The following is a 20,284-nucleotide window of genomic DNA, read 5'->3' on the forward strand; positions in this document are numbered from 1 at the left end:
ATTCCTTTTGGTTCCCTGCTTGGGGATCCCCAGCAGGAGAGAGGGTGAAAGCCGTGTTGTGATTCCAGTGCTCACCTGATGAGGAGCAGATTCTGGGCTGACAGAAAGGGATTTTGGTGTTCATGGTGCTGAAATCCAGGAGTTCACTGGACAGGTCAGTGCTGGTGGCTGTGCCAAGAACAACTCACCTGCCAAGCACTCTCAGAGGCATCTGGTTCCTTTGGCTGAGGCTGGAGTCAGTGCAGAAAAAGCTGGGAATTGATAATCAGAGTGGAAAAGAAGGAATGCAGGTTTGCTCTGTGTGCTGCTGTGATCTCTTCCCTGGAGATGCCCTGTCAGTGACTCACAGGGTTTTCAGCAGAATTGAAAAGAAAACCCAAACAACCAAGCAGGCACAAGATTAACCAGGGAAATTAAATCTCCTCTGACAAGGGAAAGAGGGTGATGGAAAGTAAATTTTTCATGTGGGAGAAGGACAGCTGAAAGTAACACATGAATGATGGTTTGTGGTACAGGAAGTGTGCTGGAGCCCCAGGAGAGGCTGAGGGAGCTGGGAAGGGGCTCAGCCTGGAGAAAAGGAGGCTCAGGGGGACCTTGTGGCTCTGCACAACTCCTGACAGGAGGGGACAGCTGGGGGGGTTGGGCTGTGCTCCCAGGGAACAGGGACAGGAGCAGAGGGAACGGCCTCAGGCTGGGCTGGGGGGGATATTGGGACAATTTCTTCCTGGAAAGGATTTTTCAGCCCTAGCACAGCTGCCCAGGGCAGTGCTGGAGTCCCCATCCCTGCAGGGATTTAACAGCTGTGTGGGTGTGGTACTTGGGGACAGGGGTTATTGGTGGCCTTGGTGGTGCTGGATTAATGGTTAGACTTGATCTTATAGGTCTTTTCCAACCTCATCAATTCTGTCACTGTCTGAGTCTAGGAAGTTTGGGGACAAGTGCTTATAACAAGAAAAAGGAGGGAATTATCAGCTCATAGGTTTAAATGGAGCAGGAATAATTAATATTTTGTACAACATCCAATTAAATGGTGGCACTTGCTGCCGGGAGCCAGAAAATCCAGGGAGACTCGACAGATTTGGGCACAGTTGCATTCCTTGGGGTACAGGTTGTAAGTGGCTGTGTGTGGAATGTGACCTGGGGGCTCCTTGTGCAGCACAGCTCTGACAGTGAAGGATCAGTGCCCGGAGGAACCAGAGCCTGTGCCCTGTCCCAGTGTCCTGTTTCCAAAATACCAATTGCAGTTTGCTTGCAGGGGAAGAGATGAATTTTCCTGGGGTTTTAGGCTGGCCTTGTGTGACCGTCCAGGGAGGATTCACTTTGAAACCAACACTCTGTGGTGTGGGTTAGTGATCTGGGATAATGGGGGTTGATTACTTGGGTTATCTGGTTATTCCTCCTGCCTTAATCCATTGTTTTCTTCTTGAAAAACAAGGAGGGATTGCTTTTGGGGGCTTTCTGTGGGCTGCAGGAGGATGGGAGCTCTGAGCAGGGGAGAAGAAGAGTGGAACAGGGCTGGTGATGCTCTCTGCTCAGGTCCTGGGGTGAATTCCTTTTGCAGAAGAGTGGAAAGGGAAAATCCAGCTCTGGAGAGGGACACTGGAGCCATGGGAATCCCATTGAAGGCCTGGGTTGCAGCTGGGTGGGTGGAAGCCAAGGGCAGCTGAAGCCAGCAAGGAGTTCCCCTTCAGTGTCCCAGATCCAGCCTTTATGACAGCATTAAAAAATAGCCATAATTAATTATTCCTCAGCTTTCCCTTTAATCACTCCACTGATAATGTCACTTTTGTTGTTCTACTCATTTTGGCTGTTTTTTGTCCTTTTTCCAAGGCAGGGGTTTGTTTGCAAAAGCCATTTTGAGTTGGGCCTGTGACACTGCAAAGCATCTGGCACCTTCCCTGTCTCATTCCATGAATTATCCCCTTGTTGCTCCCCCCGGCCTCACAGAAGCTCCTGGCCAGGTGGCCTTGGCTTGTGGCTCTGCTGGGGTTGTGGCAGGACGGGACAATTCCTGTCATTGTTGTCCCAGCTCATCTCTGGCTGTAACAGTCCGGCTATTCCCAGCTCTTTTGACAGCAGCATTCCCTTTTCCCCTCCTCCCTGTGAGTTTCCCCATCACTGTGAGCTGTTTCCCTGTGCTGGAGGGCTCTGGCTGCCAGCACTGTCACCTTGCTCTTCTAATTGTCTTTTTATCCTTGGAGTCTGGATTTTCCCAGGACAGCCAGCTGTTGTTAACTATGCCAGGAGCTGCTGCCATGGGAAATAGAACTGACAGTGCTGCTGATGGACTTGTTTGCTTGGATTTCCCATTCCTAGTGATTCCCGTCTCCTCTCAGTGCCTTTTGCTCTCACTTGTGTTCCCTCCTGCAGTTGGCAGGATGCTCTGGCTCCCCAGTTTCCTGATGGCTTGGGGTGGGTTGGTCCATCTCAGCCACCCCCAGTGAGCTGCAGCCAACACTTCAGCTCCTCCTGCCACAGCCACAGGGATGCTGCAGGGCAGGAAGGGTTTGCAGAGGGATCTGGACAGGCTGGATCCATGGGAACCTGTGCCAGGGAGAGGGACTTTAGACAAAGGCCTGGAGTGACAGGTTAGATGGGATACTGGGAAGAAATTTTTCCCTGTAAGTGTGCTGAGGCCCTGGCACAGGGTGCCCAGAGCAGCTGTGGCTGCCCCTGGATCCCTGGCAGTGCCCCAGGCCAGGTTGGACACTGGGGCTTGGAGCAGCCTGGGACAGTGGAAGGTGTCCCTGCCATGGCAGGGGTTGGGACTGGATGAGCTTTAAGGTCCCTTTCCACCACAAACCAGTGTAGGGTTCTCTTATCTACACAGACTCCAACTGCTCCCTTCTCCTGGCTGCTGCCTGGAGGTGCAAACACGAGGAGGATGGGAGGAATCTTTGGATTTTTCTATTTCACAAGCCAGGAACCACTTCCCTCCCCTCCCTCCCCCGCATTGTTATTTTTCTAATCTGTTTTTAATTCCCTTGCTGCTGTTTTCCACTCCACTTTCATGTGGGGATGGAGTAACCCCAGAACTGAGCTCCCCTCCCCGCTGTGGTGCTGCTCTCCCCTGATCCCAGGTACCACAGCAGGTTCTCTGTTGTTGTTTTGTAGATGTAATCCGTGATAATCATTGCCAGCCAAAGAACCCAGAAAACAGTACTTACATAACAGCAGGAATTAAACATTCCAGCAGGGGCTCAGAGCAGGCAGCAGTATTTAGGCCATTTCTGCTGCTCCTGCCTCATCCTCCGGAGTGAGCGCAGGAGCCGTGGCTGCTCCTCAGCTCTGGGTGGTGTCCATGGTCCAGTGGAAGCTGTCCCTGCCCATGGCAGGGGTTGGAACAAGATGAGCTTTAAGGTCATTTCCAACCTAAACTATTCCATGATTCTGTGACAGGACACAGGGAATGGCTTCCCAGTGCCAGAGGGCAGGGATGGATGGGATATTGGGCAGGAATTGTTCCCTGGAGGGTGGGCAGGCCCTGGCACAGGGTGCCCAGAGCAGCTGTGGCTGTCCCTGGATCCCTGGCAGTGCCCAAGGCCAGGCTGGACATTGGGGCTGGGAGCAGCCTGGGACAGTGAAAGATGACCCTGTCCATGGCAAGGGATGGAGCTGGATGAGCTTTAAGTCCCCATTCCCATCCAGACTATTCTGGGATTCTGTAATTCAGAAGTGGGATGGGAATTGATGTCACAGCTCCTATTGCTCCAGTGCTGCTCCTGCCCCTGCCCAAGGGCAGAGGCACATCCCCTCTGCCTCCCCTGCCCTGTGCCACTGCCCAGGGAATCCCAGTGCTCCCTCCTCTGGGCAGTGACCCTGTCCTTTCACACTCTTGGCAGCCTCTTGGGCTGTCCTAGGGCTCCTGAGATCCCTCGGCAGGGCTGGCATTCAGCTGTGTCTGGCGAGCCAGGCCCTGAGGCAGCTTCTCAGTGGAGTTTTTGGGGCTCCTGTGTTTTCAGCATTCCAGGTGAGGCTGCAGCAGTAACCCCCTGGAAATAAACACAGGAAGGTGACAGAGCAGAGGAGTGCTGGGGGCGAGGCTCTGGGCAGGGCTGGCGCAGCAGGAGCGGAGCAGGGTGGGCAGGAGGCTCCGTGCCCACGCTGGAGCTGGGAGAACGCTCCTGCCAGAGGAGGGGGGTGGGATGTGCAGCACGAGGATTCTGGGGGAGGTTTAGCTTGGGTATGGGGGAAAATTCCTTCATGAAAAGTGTGCTCAGGCTTTGGAACGGGCTGTCCAGATGGTGGAGTCCCCATTCCTGGGAGGATTTAACAGCAGTGGGGACGTGGCACTTGGGTACGTGGGTGGCCTTGGCAGTGCTGGGGACAGCTGGACTCAAAGATCTCAGAGGGCTTTTCCAACCTGAGTGATTCCACGATTCTCTGAACTCTGCTGGCACACCAGGCCCCTTCTTTCCTTACCAGGGTGACCTGGGACAGCTGTGCTGAAGGAAAGGCCCGATTTTGGCTGAGCTGATGCAGAAGGAGTTTGGTGCAGGAACACTGGGAGGAGAAATCCCTGTGGGTCCTTACTCAGTCCTGCCTGTGGGAGCTGGTGAGGTGGGCAAAACCCAGGGGCTGAAGAATCCTGTTGTACACAGAGGGCTCAGTACACTCCTTGGCACATTGGAGAGCAGATTCTTCTCCAGCAAAAATGGGAGGGAGAGGGATAAATTCCTATGGTGAGGATTATGCTACTCCTGGAGTTGATAAATAGCAGGGAAAAGCTGGTTATAAATTGATAAAGTGATAAATACCAGGGCAGAATGGTTTCTGCTCTGCCATGTTTGTAGGTACCACAAATCCATTCTTATTTCCAAAAATGCTGTGGATTGTGTTAGTAGACTGTGTTTCTCCCATGCCCATTTTGTGTGTTTCTTTAAATCTGTTTTTTTTCCCTCATTTCATTATTTATGGCCCTTTCCCCCTGTGCCATGGATAAGCACATGTGAGTATGTGGCCTGAGTGAGGGGATTTCCATCATTCCATGTTTTCCAGCTGTTTATTTCCTTTCTCCCATTCCCATTGCCTTTTTTTTTTTTTGTTGTTGTTGTTGCTTGCACACGATCTCCTCCCTTTCACACATCTTTTTGGGGAAAGAATTCCCAAGGTCACTTGGCAAAGCTGCTAAGCCCAAACCGGTGACCCCTGGGTGGTTGTGCCCACATTTCACCTGAACTCAGAGCTAATTATTTCCCCTGGGGAATTGCAAGTGGTGCTTTGTGGTGCTTTGTGACTTCCAGCCAAAGGGGTTGGAACAGCCTTTGCAGGGTCACAGAATCATGGGATGGTTTGGGTTGAAGGGACCTTAAAGCTCATCTTGTCCCACCCCCTGCCATGGGCAGGGACACTTTTATCCCCAGAGGGCAGAGCTTTCCCATTCCCAGGGCCCAGCAAGGAGGGGCCATCTGCCCTGGGTTCATCCCTCAAGTGAAAAGTTCCCAAAATGACAAAACCAGTCAATATTAGCAAGTGCAGCAGGGAAGGAACAGCAAGGATCATCCTTCCCACTTCTGCACCCACGCAGGAAGAGGGATTTTTGAGATCCCAGGGAATACACAGTGCGTGCCTGGCAGGGAACCAGGAAAGACTCACCCTTGGTGACAGGGTTTTGGTGTTTGAACAAGAAAACACTTCTATATACTACAGACTTGTTATTTTTCACAACAGGCGAAAAAAAAGTGGTTTCCCTAGTACCAGTGACACCAGGTTTAGCTTGGGAAGACTTTCAAAAATATTTGTGCTAAAAATAATATCAAAACTTTCAAGCACTTCTAGAGCTAAAATGGGAGCATGCATTGTATTTATATGCTGGAAAACCTCATTCCCAAACTAAGATTTATACATATCTGGAAAAATGACACATGAAAAGGAACTGGACACACAGATAAAGCAGAACTTTATCCCCTGGCAGAACCAAAGGATGAGAGTACGTGAAGGTAGCCTGCAAGAAAGATGGAGAGGTACTGGGGACCAGGGATGGAGGGACAGGACACAGGGAATGGCTTCCCAGTGCCAGAGGGCAGGGATGGATGGGATATTGGGAATTAGGAATTGTTCCCTGGCAGGGTGGGCAGGCCCTGGCACAGGGTGCCCAGAGCAGCTGTGGCTGCCCCTGGATCCCTGGCAGTGCCCAAGGCCAGGTTGGACAGGGCTGGGAGCAGCCTGGGACAGTGGGAGGTGTCCCTGCTTGTGGGATGGACAGTTCCAGCACAGGGGGTGTGGAACCTCATGGAGATGGGGCTGCAGGAAGAGGACAAAGCCAGGTCCTTGCTCACCCTGGCTCTTGAGCCCTGAGCTTTCTCTCAGTGCTGGGAACAGAGTCTGCTTACTGATTTTTAAGGCAGGTTTCACCTGTACGTAGCTTTTAACGCCACATTTAGCAACACAGCAGGGATTTTCATACAATTGGGAGCATCAAGGGGGAGATTCCCAGCTCAGGGAATCGGTTCATATCTCACTGTTGCTGTCAGGCATTCAGAATTCCCACGGGCTTTTTTCTTTACCTGGCACAGAAAAGGGCTGTTGGACATAAATCAGGTTTGAACTCTGGAAACAATAATAGTCCTTGCTAATAAGAAATGAGTGAAAACTGATCCTTCAGTGGGTCTGAAGGCATCTCTGGAGGGTTGGGCTGGGGCAGAGAGGGAGGTGGCAGGGCTGTTGGACATTCAGGAATGATGGACTGGCAGGAAACCTTGTGGTGTTTGTGTCTAATGAAGCCCAACAGCTCCTGCTCCTGGCTACAGAAGGGAAAATGGGATTTGGATTGGTGGTGGGATACAACAGCTCTGTGCAATCCTAGCAGGGTACAGGGAATACCTCAGGTTTCCCTGCACTTAAAGGAATTTGGGTTGGATGTTCATTTGTTACTCAGGTATCAGGGAATTGATGGGACTCACAGCTTGAGGGAACACCTGCAGAGCCATGTGTGCCTCCCATCCCCTTGGGATTTCTGATGACATCCCTCTGGACAAGGTACTTGGGATATCTGAGCAGACTGCAGTCACATAATCAAAGAATTGTGGAGGCTGGGAAAGCCCTCAAAGATCACCCAAATCCCTCTATTCCCCAGCACTGCCAAGGCCACCACAGACCCCTGTCCCCAGGTGCCACATCCACACAGCTGTTAAATCCCTGCAGGGATGGGACTCCACCACTGCCTGGGCAGCTGTGCCAGGGCTGGACAGCTCTTTCCGTAAGAAATGTTCCCAAAATCCACCCTGAGCCTGCCCTGGCCCAGCCTGAGGCCGTTCCCTCTGCTCCTGTCCCTGTTCCCTGGGAGCACAGCCTGACCCCCTGGCTGTCCCCTCCTGTCAGGAGCTGTGCAGTGCCACAAGGTCCCCCCTGAGGCTCCTTTTCTCCAGGCTGAGCCCCTTTCCAGCTCCCTCAGCCTCTCCTGGGGCTCTAGCCCCTTCCCAGCTCCGTTCCCTGCCCTGGACATGCTCCAGCCCCTCCAGGTCTCTCTGTCAGGAGGGTCCCAGCGCTGCCCCAGCTCTGGAGGTGCCCCAGCAGTGCCAGCTCAGGGGATGGGCACTGCCCTGCTCCTGCTGCCACCCCAGGGCTGCCACAGCCCAGGTGCCCTTGGCCTCTTGGCCACCTGGGCACAGCTGGGCTCATGTCCAGCTGCTGTCAGCAGCACGCCCAGGCCTTTCCTGCAGGGCACTCTGCAGCCGTGTTGTTTGCTCCCTGCTCCCATCCCGGGCCATGCAGCAGGAGCAGGTTGCCCTCTCCTGGCTCGCTGCTTCCATGGGTTCCTGGCTGCCTGTGGAGCTCCGTGTGCTTCCAGGTTTCCCAGCTCTTGCATAAGCCCTGTCCCTGAAGAGAGCCCGGCTTTGGAGGAGCCGAGGTTATTTGCTGCCTGTGCTTGACTTTGCAACTGGCCTTTATTGGATGTCTTGGAGAAGATCAATTTGCCAGCTGTTGGGGAAGAAGAAATAGGAAAACCTTATAAATATGATTGCCTGGCAAAAGATTTGGAAAATCCAGACATTGAGATGAGAACTAGATTTGAAATAACAAACCTTGACTACTGAATAGCTAGAAAGCAATAGCATAGCCAGGTTGAAAGCAATCCCCCTTCTGATTAAACAATGCCCTTTACCTGCAGATAGGTCCAAAGGTCAAATGGAATGCTCTGTCTCACCCCCAGTGTCTGGTTCATCCCACACCTGTGACCCTCCCCTGAAGTATCAGGTATCTGTGACCCCATTGGCCCAAGTCCTGCTCCAGCCCACCTTGAAGCCCCCTGATAAGGTGTGCCCGAGGGACTGGACTCCCTCTCGGACCTTCCCCTGGGACCCTCACCTGGAACCCTCGCTCCCTCTCTCTCCCTCTCCCTCTCTCCCTGGGCCTGCCACGAGTTGTGCCTGGCAACTCCAATCAGGACCTTTCCCCCCTTTTAATAAACCACATCTTCTAAGACCTGACTTCAGAGATCTCTCATCCATCCAAACCGTCCTGAAGTCCCGCGCTCTCTACAGCCAGCCAGACCTTGCTTGGACTCTCCAGTTGGGCAGGAGAGTCGTTTTTCTGTGGGGAAGAGCTGCTCCTCCTGTCCCAGCATTCCAGCCCCTTTCCCACCCCAGGCTGCTCACAGCACGCGGGGACCCCCAAATTCCCCCTGCCCCGACATTCCGGGCTGGAAGTGGCACAGCTGGGCTGTGCTGGCACCTTGTGGTGCCTGTGCTCCTGCAGCGCCTCAGCTCCTCCCAGTGCTGGAATCTGGTGCCAGCAGAGGCTCCTTTGGGGCATTTCCCCAGATCCACCTGGGAAATGTAGAATTCTTGTGGAATTTTAGGAGTTTTTAGGCTAAAATTGTCACTCTAGGTCGTAAAGATCAAGTTGCAGAGGATACAATGCCACTTTTCTTCTGCTCAGCTTTTTATTTTATTTGAGGAAAATCTCTCTTGTGTAGTAACTTGCAGCCTCCTCCATTGGCTCCATTGGTGAGGGGTGGGATGGGATTCATGGGATGGGATTCATGGAATGCTGCTTCTGCTGGGAGGTCTGCTGGGGGTCTTGGCACTGCTGGGCTGAGGATATTTGGTGCCCTGGGTGGGCTCAGCAGCCTGTCCTGCAGGAGCCCTGTCCTGGGACAAGTGTGAGCAGGGATCCAGCTCCTGCCTCCCCCAGGAGGCCGTGCTGGAGGTGGAACACAAACCTAGCCTGGAGGGCAGAGCCACTTCTGCAAGGATGGATGAAGCACCAGAGCCTGCCTTTTCCCATGGAAAATGACTTCTTGTGGTGCTGTAATAACATCATGTTGGCAGGGATGCTGCTCCTGGAGATGGATAACCAGGGAGTTTTGACCTCAGTTATTAGATTTGTAGCTTCAACTAAAAATTTAGCTCTAAGCAGTGTTTCCAATTTAAAATGAGTCTCCTCAGGGAGCAGCTCTCCCTCTGGCAGTAACTCATTCACAAGGAACTCAAATATTCATTTATAGTTAAAGCTGGGCAAGGGAAGGGAAAACAAAGAGGGCTGAAAGCATGTCAAGATGATAAACACCCAATTTGGGATTCTCCCTGAAATGTGCTGGTAGGAGGTTAAACTGCTGCCAGAGCCTCACTGAGGGGTGTGGTGGGTGTTGGATTTAGGAGCACAGTGGTGACAGTGGCACACTGGGTTATCCTTCAGCTTCTGACAGGATGCAGGGAGGAAGGGCTGAACCCTTGGATGGTGTAAGGTGCTGACACTGACTTGGGAGAGGATGGAGGGATACAAAAGCTGTTAATCCTTTTTAAACAGGGTCCTGGGTGCTGCTGGTGGAGGTTTTCCAGCCATGAATGTTGGTTTATGAGGAGGAAGTTCAGGTTGGACATCAGGAAGAATTTCCTTCATGGAAAGTATTGTCAACACTGGAAAGGGCTGCCCAGGCAGGTTTGGAGTCCTCGTCCCTGGCGTGTCCAAGGAGTGACTGGAGGTGGCACTCAGTGTTCTGGGCTGGGGACAAAGTGGGAATTGGGCTCAGCTGGGACTTGATGGGCTGGGAGGGCTTTTCCAGCCTCAGGGATCCTGGGGTTGGTGAGGAGGCTGGTGCTCCCAGTGCTGCCAGGTGTGGAGCTGGGACCTGCAGCCAGCCCCTGAGCACAGGCAGCGTCACTGCTCCCTGCTCCCAGAAATGGTGCAGGCTGTGCTTGTTCCTGGCAGGATTCCCTGCTGGAGGAGTACAGTTCCTTCCCATGGAGAGCGAGGTGCAGCAGGCAGTGCTGAAATCCCAGGGCACTCACTTACCTGGATGCTGCGTGGGGAGCATTGGAAAGGGGCTGAATGTAATTCCTGCAGACTGCAGGGAGTGATGGACTCTGTGGATTTCTGTTCCTGCTCCAGTGTTTTCTGTTTCCTGATCCAGTGTTACCTCCTTGCCCAGAGAAGGTTTAAAGTGCTGAATGTGTTTCCTTTTGGAAGTCCTAAAAGTTTTCTGACAACGTAGGCACAGGGAGATTGACTTTTCCTGGGAGGGAGGAGAGGACCAGGAAGGGCTGGAGAAGAGGCCCTGGCACAGGGAGTTTGTGGATTCCCCTGGATCCCTGGAAGTGTCCAAGGCCAGGCTGGATGGGGCTTGGAGCAGCCTGGGGTAGTGCAAGGAGCCTTTCCCCCATGGCAGGGGGTGGGAATGGATGAGCTTTAAGGTCCCTTCCCACCCAAACCAAGATTCTGTGATATTTCAGACACGTTCACTTCACTTCTGTGTGTGTGATTTTATGTGGGGTGGTTTTGGGCATCATACTTTGAACGGACAGCAGGAATTTGGGGAGCTGAGGGACACCCACCTCTCTAGGAAACTCTGAAAAGAATCAAATTTTATTAAAAGCAGCAGAGGATGAAGACATGTTGAGTGTTTTCCAATACAATGAAGGTTTTTGCAGAGGGAAGTGGCCACTTCTCCTTTGTGTCTGCAGGGGGCAGTTGGAGCAGGGAGATAATTTGAGGTTTGGGAATAACTGCTTAAAAAAATACAACAATCCCAAAGTAGGAACACCTGGAATCAGCGCAGCTGTTCTATTTTGGAATATTTGGGCATTTCTGGAAAGAGTATTTCAAGGCAATACTGGAAAGAGTCTTTCAAGGCAATATTGGATTATTATACAGTAAATTACTATATTTAATATCTCATAATTAATGTATTATAAGGTATCTCAGTGCAGGCACAAGTCCCCAGAATTTTTTTAGGAGGTTTTATCACCATAAGATTTGAAGCAAGGATTTGAAATTGGGCAAGGAATGTCTTTGTCACCCTTGACATGCAGCTCTGCCCTGAAGTGCTCCAGAAGAGACCCCCAAAAGGGGCTGGTTTTGGGCTTTTCCACTGGGAACTTGTAAAAGGTGAAATTTCCCAAGTTTCTGTTTTTTTTTCCTGAGCCTGTTTTCCGTGTGCTGGGACAGCGCAGCTGCTGTGAGCGAGGTGAGGAGAGGGAGGAGGAGGAGGAGGAGGAGAAGGAGGAGGCACTCCCAGCCCTGAGCACGGGGAATGAGAGCTGCAGAGAGGGGAAGGGAGGAAATGAGGATATGGAGCCTGCGGAGAGCATCCCGGGGGAAGGCTGACCCGGGCTCGGAGCCCCCTGTCCCTGTCCCCGTCCCCGTCCCCGTCCCTGCGTCCCCTCCTGAGCGCTGGATGAGGAAGAGGTGCTGTGGCAAACGCAGTATGTAATTCCCTAAATGCAGCCTGGGGAGGCAGGAGGGGGCTGAGCTCTGTGGGTGCACGCATGGGGCCGGGCTCCTTTGGGGTGTGCAGTGGGTTTGGAAGTGTTTGGGAGAGCTCCTGGACTTGCTCAGACATTTGAATTGATTATGAGTGGATACAGTGATGGGTTCCCATATGTGGGGGGGTCCCCTGAGGGTCCCTGTGTGGGGCAGCCCTTCATCCCACCCTGCCCCATGCTCGGGCTGGATGGGGCTCGGAGCAACCCCACGGGGCTGGAACGAGATGGGATTTAAGGTTCCTTCCCAGCCAACCCTGCCTGGTGCAGGGAACCTCTGAACCAGGGAGAAGTTATTGTAACTGCTCCAAATAAAGCATTTCCAATCGATTGTAATGGAGGAGCTGGAGTTTGAGGTGGTTTGGTCCCACAAATCCTGGCAGGGTTTTGTAACAATCACCTGATGCATTCTTCAGTTGGTTTGGGAGGTGGATGTGGCAGAGCTGTAAAGATACTACAAACTTAGGGATTATGGAGGCTTTCAAGGTTAACTGGATCATGATAAAGGAGATATCAGGCTGAAGAGTGCAGCTGGGAGTGTTGTTGGGAACGCTCGGGAATGGGAAAACAGAATTCTTGAAGTTCTCCAGTTTGTTTTGGAGTTTCATCACACTTGGAAAAGAAGTCAGACTAAACCCAAACTACAGCCATCCTCTGACCTACCCACCTTGTCTTCTTCCAGGCAAAATACTTGGAAGGTAGAAGTTGCATTTTTAAATGGCTTTGTAAATTTGATACAGTTTCTGGAAGATGAACGGTCTGGTGTTGCTGGGAGATCCATGGTGTGGGAGTGTGTTGTGGGATGCTGTGTGTGCCTTGAGGAGATGGATGCTCTCCTCCTGGATCCCCTCACTCACTGTGTTTATCCCAGCCTTTCCCTGGCCCCTCATCAGCCCTGGGTGCTCCACACCCTCACTCCTGGTCCCACCTGAGCCACCTCCCGAGTTTCAGTTGCTCAGCAAGAAGTAACATCACAATTCCAGCATTTCCCTTGGAAAGAAAGGAGAAAGCTCATCCTGATACGGGGCAGGGAGCCTTTCCCAGGCACCTTCTGCTGTTCCTGGGACCCTGGTAACTCTTGCAGCAGAACGAGCTAAATCCAGGGATAAAACTGCAGTCTGGTGATTAGCAGGGAACTTGAGGACTGATTTCCAAATGTTCAGATGAGTGACTGGGGGTATAACTTAAATATTGGCAGGAGGAGGCTGGGGGCAGCTGGCAGAAAAGATGCAGAGCTGTGTCAGTTTGGGAATGTGGTCCTTATGGAGAGGATCTTAGGGTTTTTTTTTCCATGATCCTGCCTTGATTTCCTGCAGCAGGAGTGAGCTGTGTCTCCTCCATCCCTGCTGATCAGGGGTTGGGAATCAGGGTATAATACAGAATATAAAATGTGTGTGTCTGTGTATGTATGGCCCTGTTTAGGTATTAACTCTGGTCTCAGTATCAAAACCCAGATCCTGCCTCCAGCTGGTCCTTGGATCTGATACCAGAGCTGGAAATTCTTGTTTTGAGCTAAATCCCATCAAGACCTTCCTCTCCTCTCCAATTAAAAATCCGATCTCTTGGGGTGGTAATTTTCCTCTTAAGAACTGCTGATTCTTACCCAAACCATCAATAAAGATGGCAATAATTTAATGAAATCTTTGTGTGTATGTACACTGCCAGCATTAGTTTTCCTGGCTTGAATGCACAGAGTAAAGATTGTGTGATCTGGCTGAATTTCTCCTTTTTCCACCTGGAATTCTTGCATAGTCCCTACCTCTCTATTTAAATGTGTCCTCAGAAAGTGGTTCCAACTTAAAAGCTGGAATACAAACGTTTCCTTCTTGCTGAAAAATCCTTGTAATCCAGCTGGAGTGAGAAAAAAATGATCAAATGCAAACTGTTAAACCCTGTGGGTCCTGGAGATTCCCAATTCCCACTCCGTGCTCTGGGTCCCACTGCACACACGCAGCAGCTCCCAGCTGCAGCTGCTGGGCTCTGGATTGGGATTTATGCTGCAGTTTTCCTCCAGAATTACTAATTCCCTTGAGAGTGGGAAAATTAAAGCTAGGAAGATCCAGTGTTTTTGGAATGGAGGGGCGAGAAAATGGATCTCAGGCAGGACAGAGCTGGAGGAGCCTCCGGGAGTTTTGTTACGGATCTGTTGGGATGTGAAATGTGGCCGAGTGACTAAAATGGATAATGGACTTTCTGATACAAAAAAAAAGGAATTCTGATCTTTATTTTAAGCCAGTGTCCTAAAAATAACCTCCAGCAGCATTTAAAGGGACAAGCTTCCAAATCTCCCCCTCTCTCCCCAAAAATCCAGCATCCCTCTGGCTTTGGGGCTGGGTATCCAACAGCACCGCTCAGGAGCCGGTCCCAGCCGAGCCTCCCCGGGCTGGGGCTGCTGCTGCCGTTCTCTGTCCCGTTTTTTTTTGGCAGATGAGGCTGTTTTCCGGCAGGGATGGGGTTAAGGGCTGCTCCGTGGTGCATGCTGGTACGAGGCTGGTTTGGTGATGGAGCCGTAGTGCCCTGCTACCGGCATGTGCTGGGAATGGATGATGGGAAGTGTGCCACTGGAATAAGGACATTTCCCCGGGCCGTTGTCTCTTCATTCCTGTGGGTTTTCCTCCATCCCAAAGCTCGCAGCCATGTAGGAGGCAGCCTCGGCAGAGCGATCCCGCGGTGGGGATGAAGGGTAGGGGCTGCTGGGAGACAGCATCGCTCCGCTCCTTCTGCAACGCCGGCTGTCTGAATAAATTCCACAAGGGTTAGTGGATGCATCCCTGGGGCTTCCCTGCTCTGCTGGGGTGGGGTGGAGGAGGAGGTGTTTGACCCCACGACCAGCAATATTAGGGATGCACGTGTGGAATCTGCCCTGCAGGCATCATGTGCTACAGCCCTGCTGGGTTTGGTTGGAGATGGACAAAGTGTGGGGCTCCTGCTTTATCAGGTGTTTAAAAAATCCAGATTGACTTAGTTTTAATACAAAAAAAAAAAACCCTTTAAATTTGCTGATAATTTGTTCTATTCAGGCACCTTTAATTGCACTGGGTATTGGGCTGTTTGTCATGGGTAAATCGGTCCCTGTGTTGGTGTCAGGATGTGTTTTTCGGTTCTAAGCCAAATTCCTTTGAGTCGAGATGGAATGAGAGCGTTGCTGTGCCGGTCCTGTGCTGCTCCCTGCCCACACCGTGGTGAGAGGCAGAGATGTTCTCCAGGAACACTGAGCTGTGATTTAAGGTGTGCACTAAAATGTCCTGTCTGTTACTGCCCTCTCTGTTATTCCAGGTATTTCCCAGTCGAGCTCAGTGCTGGGTGTGCAGGAGCACTGTCCCTTGTGGCATAAAGGATGCTCTGCCCAAATCTGCACTGCTTTGGAAGACAAATCCCCATTTTAGTGTTTTTTCCCAAGTGGGATGAAGCAGGAAAAGGCTGGAGGTGGGTCCTGCCTTTCAGTTCAACTTTTGTGTTGCTTCATGGAAGCACTTACAGTTCATGGAAGTGTTCCAGGCCAGGTTGGACAGGGCTTGGAGCACCCTGGGCTAGTGGAAGGTGTCCCTGCCCATGGCAGGGAGTGGCACTGGATGGACTTTAAGGTCATTCCCAACCCAACCCATTCCATGATTCATCAGTGGAGGGGCTGAGCAAAATCCGGTGTCTCACAGTGAAGGCTGATGGTGAGAAGTGAGGACTTGCAGGATGTTCTTTGCTTTCCTTGCAGACCAGAGATAGCTCCCCTGATCCTGGGCACTGGCAGCTCATCACATCCCGTGTTTTATTTCTATCCCTGCTGTTTTCCAAGGGTCTGCCTGCAGGGACCTGGGAACACCTGGAGATTCACACCTGGGCCTTGTGGTGGTCAAATCCAAATGTGGCTTCTTTGATGTAGTTTGGGATAATGGCAGGACACAGGGAATGGTTTCCCCTTGCCAGAGGGCAGGGATGGATGGGATATTGGGAGGGAATTGTTCCCTGGCAGGGTGGGCAGGCCCTGGCACAGGGTGCCCAGAGCAGCTGTGGCTGCCCCTGGATCCCTGGCAGTGCCCAAGGCCAGGCTGGACACTGGGGCTTGGATCAGCCTGGGACAGTGGAAGGTGTCCCTGCCATGGCAGGGGTGGCACTGGATGGGCTTCAAGGTCCCTTCCCACCCAACCCATTCCATGATCCCATGGTCCTGTGTCACTCCGCTCCCTCCTGTGGTCCCGTCCTGCTCTCAAGCATCACTTCACAATAAATTATTTTATCTAAATGCAATTTCCTTCCTCCAGAAAAGGATGAGGAAAGGAGGAATGCAAATAGGTCAAATCAAAATTCAAGCAATTGAAGATTTACAGCTGGCTTCAGATGACCAAAAAAAACCAAAAATCTTTTTTATCAGATCCAGATTGTCCCCTTCCCTTTGCTTTCTTTCTCGAGCTGTTTTCCAGTTGGGTGACGTAAGGACATGTGTGTTCCAGGAGTTCTGCACAGAGCTTTACATAACAAGGCTTCAGTGAAGAATAAAATGCCCCAAACCAGAATTATTCTCATCAAAAGCTGAAACTAGCCTTGTGTGAGAATTCGAGGGAACGTGAGTGGTGAGCACTGGAGAAATGGGGAGTGTGCTTGGGAAGGGCAGGGAAGAAATGGGGAGAGGTTTCTGAAGGTGTCTGAGGTGACATTGGGGTATTTCCATGGCTGGCCTGGTCTTTTTCTGCCCCCAAAGCATCTTTACCCCATTTTATGGTGGTATTTTGGGCAAGCTTTGCATTGACATGTAAAAAATTTTCCCTGTCTGGTGGGGGAGCATCCATTTCACACATGTGGAGCAAATTTGACAAACCCAGAGGCTTTGGCCCTGGGACATGACAGACAAATATTTGTCATGTTTTAACAGCAAGCTGAACCCCAAAGCTGGGAAAATGTTGGCTTTTCAAACCAATTTACTGTAAAAACTGTGATGTGCAAAGTGTGTCACTCTGGAAAGCACATTCCCCATTGGAAATGCAGTATTTTGGATGAGAAAATACATCCCAAGGAGGCTTTGCTTTTCATTTGGAAATCCTCATGCTGTGATTTTTTTTCCCTACCAAAATTTTGTCCTTAAATCCACTTATCTCCTCAAAAGGAGCTGTCTGAACTATGTTTTAAATGCTGATGACTTTTAATGAGCAGCCCAGGGAAAAGCTGGGCCTGGCTCTGCTCAGCAGGAGATTCCTTGGGAACAGAGGAGCTCAGCCTGGAGGCTTTGGGTGGCTTTAGGAGTTCCTTTTGTGCTTGTAAGAAAAAAAACCAAAAAAACAATTATTGGATCTTTGGGTTGAATGATCAGTATTCCAGAATGATTGGGTTGAAAGGGTCCTTATAATGCCACCCTCTGCCATGGGCAGGGACACCTCCCACTGTCCCAGGCTGCTCCAAGCCCCAGTGTCCAACCTGGCCTTGGGCACTGCCAGGGACCCAGGGGATGGCACAAATTGTGCCGGTGCTCTTTTGGTTATACAGGGTCAAAGGAAGGTGCAGATGGATTTAAGGACATGATTTGTTCTGTGTTTGTGTGTTAAGGGGCTGATCTGGTTCAGTCAGAGCTGATGGGATCTTGGGTTTTGGGTTTGTGGCCAAATTAAGGAGGAAGGACTGAGGTGCTGAAGTCTTTAGAGATAGAGGAATGCGGGCACTTCACTTGCTGTACACAGAAAGGTCTGTGAGTAGCTAACAGACAAAGATAATTAGCTTATCATTAGTTAATTTTGAGGATCTCAAAGCTCTTGCCAGTAGAAGCAGTGCTGTTGCTGCTTGCAAAGGACATTTCCATCAGGAATTTCCCTCTGCAGCTCCACGCCGTGTGTTTGGTGCTGGGTTTCTTACCATGCCCAAGTGCAGTCTGTCATTAATATTTGGTGGTGACATGGATGATTATCCTCAAAGGAAATCAGATCCTGGGCTGCACCTGGCCCACAGCTTCAGCACACAGAGGGGACCATAAAACAGATGGAAAAATGTATTTCTCTCCCTGTAGACATGCAGAGAGTATTTATTTCATGGCCCAGCTAGGAACCATTTAAATGAGTGTTTAAGTCTGCTCAGGAATGAGCTGGATTAAATTTCCAGGAGGACCAAGCACATGTGGCTGCTGGAACACTGATGATGGACAGGCTGTATCCTGCTCCCAAAGCAGATATATTGGTTCAGCATTTATCCAGCTTTATTTAGAAATTTCTTGAGGTGGGGAGCTCTTTCCTGAGAGTTTTGGCATGAGGAGGTGCTGAATCCATGGGCTGCATCCTGGTTGTTCTGCTCCTGGGTTAAGAGTCTGGAGTTCGGGCTGGGACTGTGTCTGGCTGGAGCTGCTGGGGAACTGGAGGTGTTTTATTGCAGCTTTAGCAGTTGTGGCTGCTGATTTATTAGTGAAAAGTACTTAAAATCTGTAACCAGGGCTGGTGGATTCACCTGGTTTAAAATAAAGCCTGGATTCTCCACGGCTGAGTCAGGGGTCACTCAGGGTGCATTGACATGGTTCCCTGTGTGGTTTCCTTTGCTGTGGATGTTTTTTCCAGGTGAAATAACCATGTAGGAATGCTCATAGAGATGTTTGGAGATGTTTGATGCTGTGGAATCCTTTCATTTCAAGAACTGGGAGCTCAGTGTGAGAAGTGGAAGGGAACCCGCCCATGACTGCCCTTGACCCCAGGGCTGGGGCAGGTGGATGTGGAAGTATCTCTGTGTACTGGGCTGTGCCAGGGGGGATTCAGGCTGGAGATCAGGAAAGGTTCTTGCCCCAGAGGGTGCTGGGCACTGCCCAGGCTCCCCAGGGAATGGGCACGGCCCCGAGGCTGCCAGAGCTCCAGGAGCCTTTGGACAGCACTGCTAGGGATGCCCAGGGTGGGGTTGTTGGGTGTCTGGGCAGGGTCAGGAGTGGGAGTGGATGATCCTGTGGGTCAGCTCAGGGTATTCCATGATTCTATTCCATGATTCTCACTGAGATGAGCTGGGGGGGGCAGCGAGTGTCCCTGGGGCCATCAGGGAATGTCAGAGTGCCTGGAGCTGGCCAAGCCCATCCTTCCCAGCAGGGAGCCCTCAAAGCTCAACAAAGCAGCAGATCATGTGCTGAGGGCAGGGAATGTTCATCTTCTTTCCAAAGATGCCCTCTCTGCCCTGTTCCCTTTCATTTTTAGCAGTTGTGAGGGTGGATTCCTGCCCACAAGCACATGTGGCTTGGCTGGGAGAGGATGCATCCCAAGGATGTGCAGGTGCCATGGAAATGGTTCAGGGACACGGTCTAGGGCTGGGCCTGGAGGTGTTGGAGGTTAATGGTTGGACTTACTGACCTTAAAGGGCTTTTCCAACCCAAAATATCCTGGGATTCCGTGACATGGATGCACTGCCCGGGAGCTCCCGGTGCGGGCACACGGCAGGAGCTGCTCTGCACCTCGGAGCTGATCAGCAGCAATCACTAATAACAGGAGTTTATTAGCTGTATCTTAATTACAAAGCACAGTAATTAGGGAGGAAGTGGCCATCCTGACAGCCTGATGGTGTTAATTAGAGACCAGAAATGCTCTTCTAGAATTGGAAGGGAGATGAACTCCCAGCTCCATCAAGCAGCTCTGCAAATAGAGGCCCTGGCTGCAGCAGGAGTGGATTTCTTTGTTTCTTTTCCCTTTTTTTCCTGATCTCTCTGCACTGACAGCCAGCACAGCACTTCCTGAGGAGACTGTGCAGCATGGAGTGCCCTTCTCGCTGTCTGTGCCGAGCTGCTGAGAGATTCCAGGCATGGATTGGTTGTTCCGAGGAGCTCTTGGCAGTAAATCATTGACAGGACCTGCTGTGCAGGGAGCAGAGCACGGCCTGGCCTCAGCCCTTCCTGCTCTGTGTCCTGCTGCTGGAGCAGCTGTCAGTGCAGCCAGTGCTGCTGTGCTGGTGCTTCCTGCAGGGATCAAACCTGGATTTCCCTGTGCTCCCACAGCAGGAGCTGAGCCTGCCCAGGAGGGGGCTTGGGGTTGTCCTTGCTGTAAAGGAGGTGGGTGCCAGGCATGGGGCCCATGTGGGATGGTCCATGGCTCACCACAGGCAGGGAACTGTGACTTCCTGCTCTAACCTGGGACGTGTGACAGTGCCCTGGCCTTGGGGACAGGTTTCTTATCCTGTGACACCCAGGAAATCACCTGTCCTTGCAGGGGAGGTGACCTGGGGACAGAGGGGCTGGAAAACTGCTGGTGGGAAAAGCCCTGGAGGTGCTGGTGACAGCAGCTGAACGTGAGCCCAGCTGTGCCCAGGTGGCCAAGAGGCCAGGGACACCTGGGCTGTGCCAGCCCTGGGGTGGCAGCAGGAGCAGGGCAGTGCCCGTCCCCTGAGCTGGCACTGCTGGGGCACCTCCAGAGCTGGGGCAGCGCTGAGACCCTCCTGACAGAGAGACCTGGAGGGGCTGGAGCATGTCCAGGGCAGGGAACGGAGCTGGGAAGGGGCCGGAGCCCCAGGAGAGGCTGAGGGAGCTGGAAAGGGGCTCAGCCTGGAGAAAAGGAGGCTCAGGGGGGACCTTGTGGCTCTGCACAACTCCTGACAGGAGGGGACAGCCGGGGGGTCGGGCTGTGCTGCCAGGGAACAGGGACAGGAGG

At 51.9% G+C, this 20,284-nt stretch overlaps 2 protein-coding genes across 9 annotated transcripts in view; both read left to right on the forward strand.

Annotated features, from left to right (window-relative positions):
* IQCD (IQ motif containing D) overlaps positions 1-20,284 on the forward strand; it is a 542,296-nt gene that overhangs the window by 38,388 nt on the left and 483,624 nt on the right. The gene's annotated exons all lie outside the window — the stretch shown is intronic.
* OSBP2 (oxysterol binding protein 2) overlaps positions 1-20,284 on the forward strand; it is a 92,396-nt gene that overhangs the window by 29,918 nt on the left and 42,194 nt on the right. The window contains exon 1 of one of the 7 annotated variants that reach the window (XM_068209211.1): positions 14,218-14,457. The exons of the other annotated variants lie outside the window; for them this stretch is intronic. Within the exon in view, the coding sequence (XP_068065312.1) occupies positions 14,379-14,457 (79 nt within the window). The 5' untranslated portion in view covers positions 14,218-14,378. Of the gene's footprint in view, positions 1-14,217; positions 14,458-20,284 lie in introns of those variants that run through there. 7 annotated transcript variants of the gene reach the window in all.

The sequence above is a fragment of the Anomalospiza imberbis genome, chromosome 18 (assembly GCF_031753505.1).
Source record: "Anomalospiza imberbis isolate Cuckoo-Finch-1a 21T00152 chromosome 18, ASM3175350v1, whole genome shotgun sequence".
Lineage (NCBI taxonomy): Eukaryota > Metazoa > Chordata > Aves > Passeriformes > Viduidae > Anomalospiza > Anomalospiza imberbis.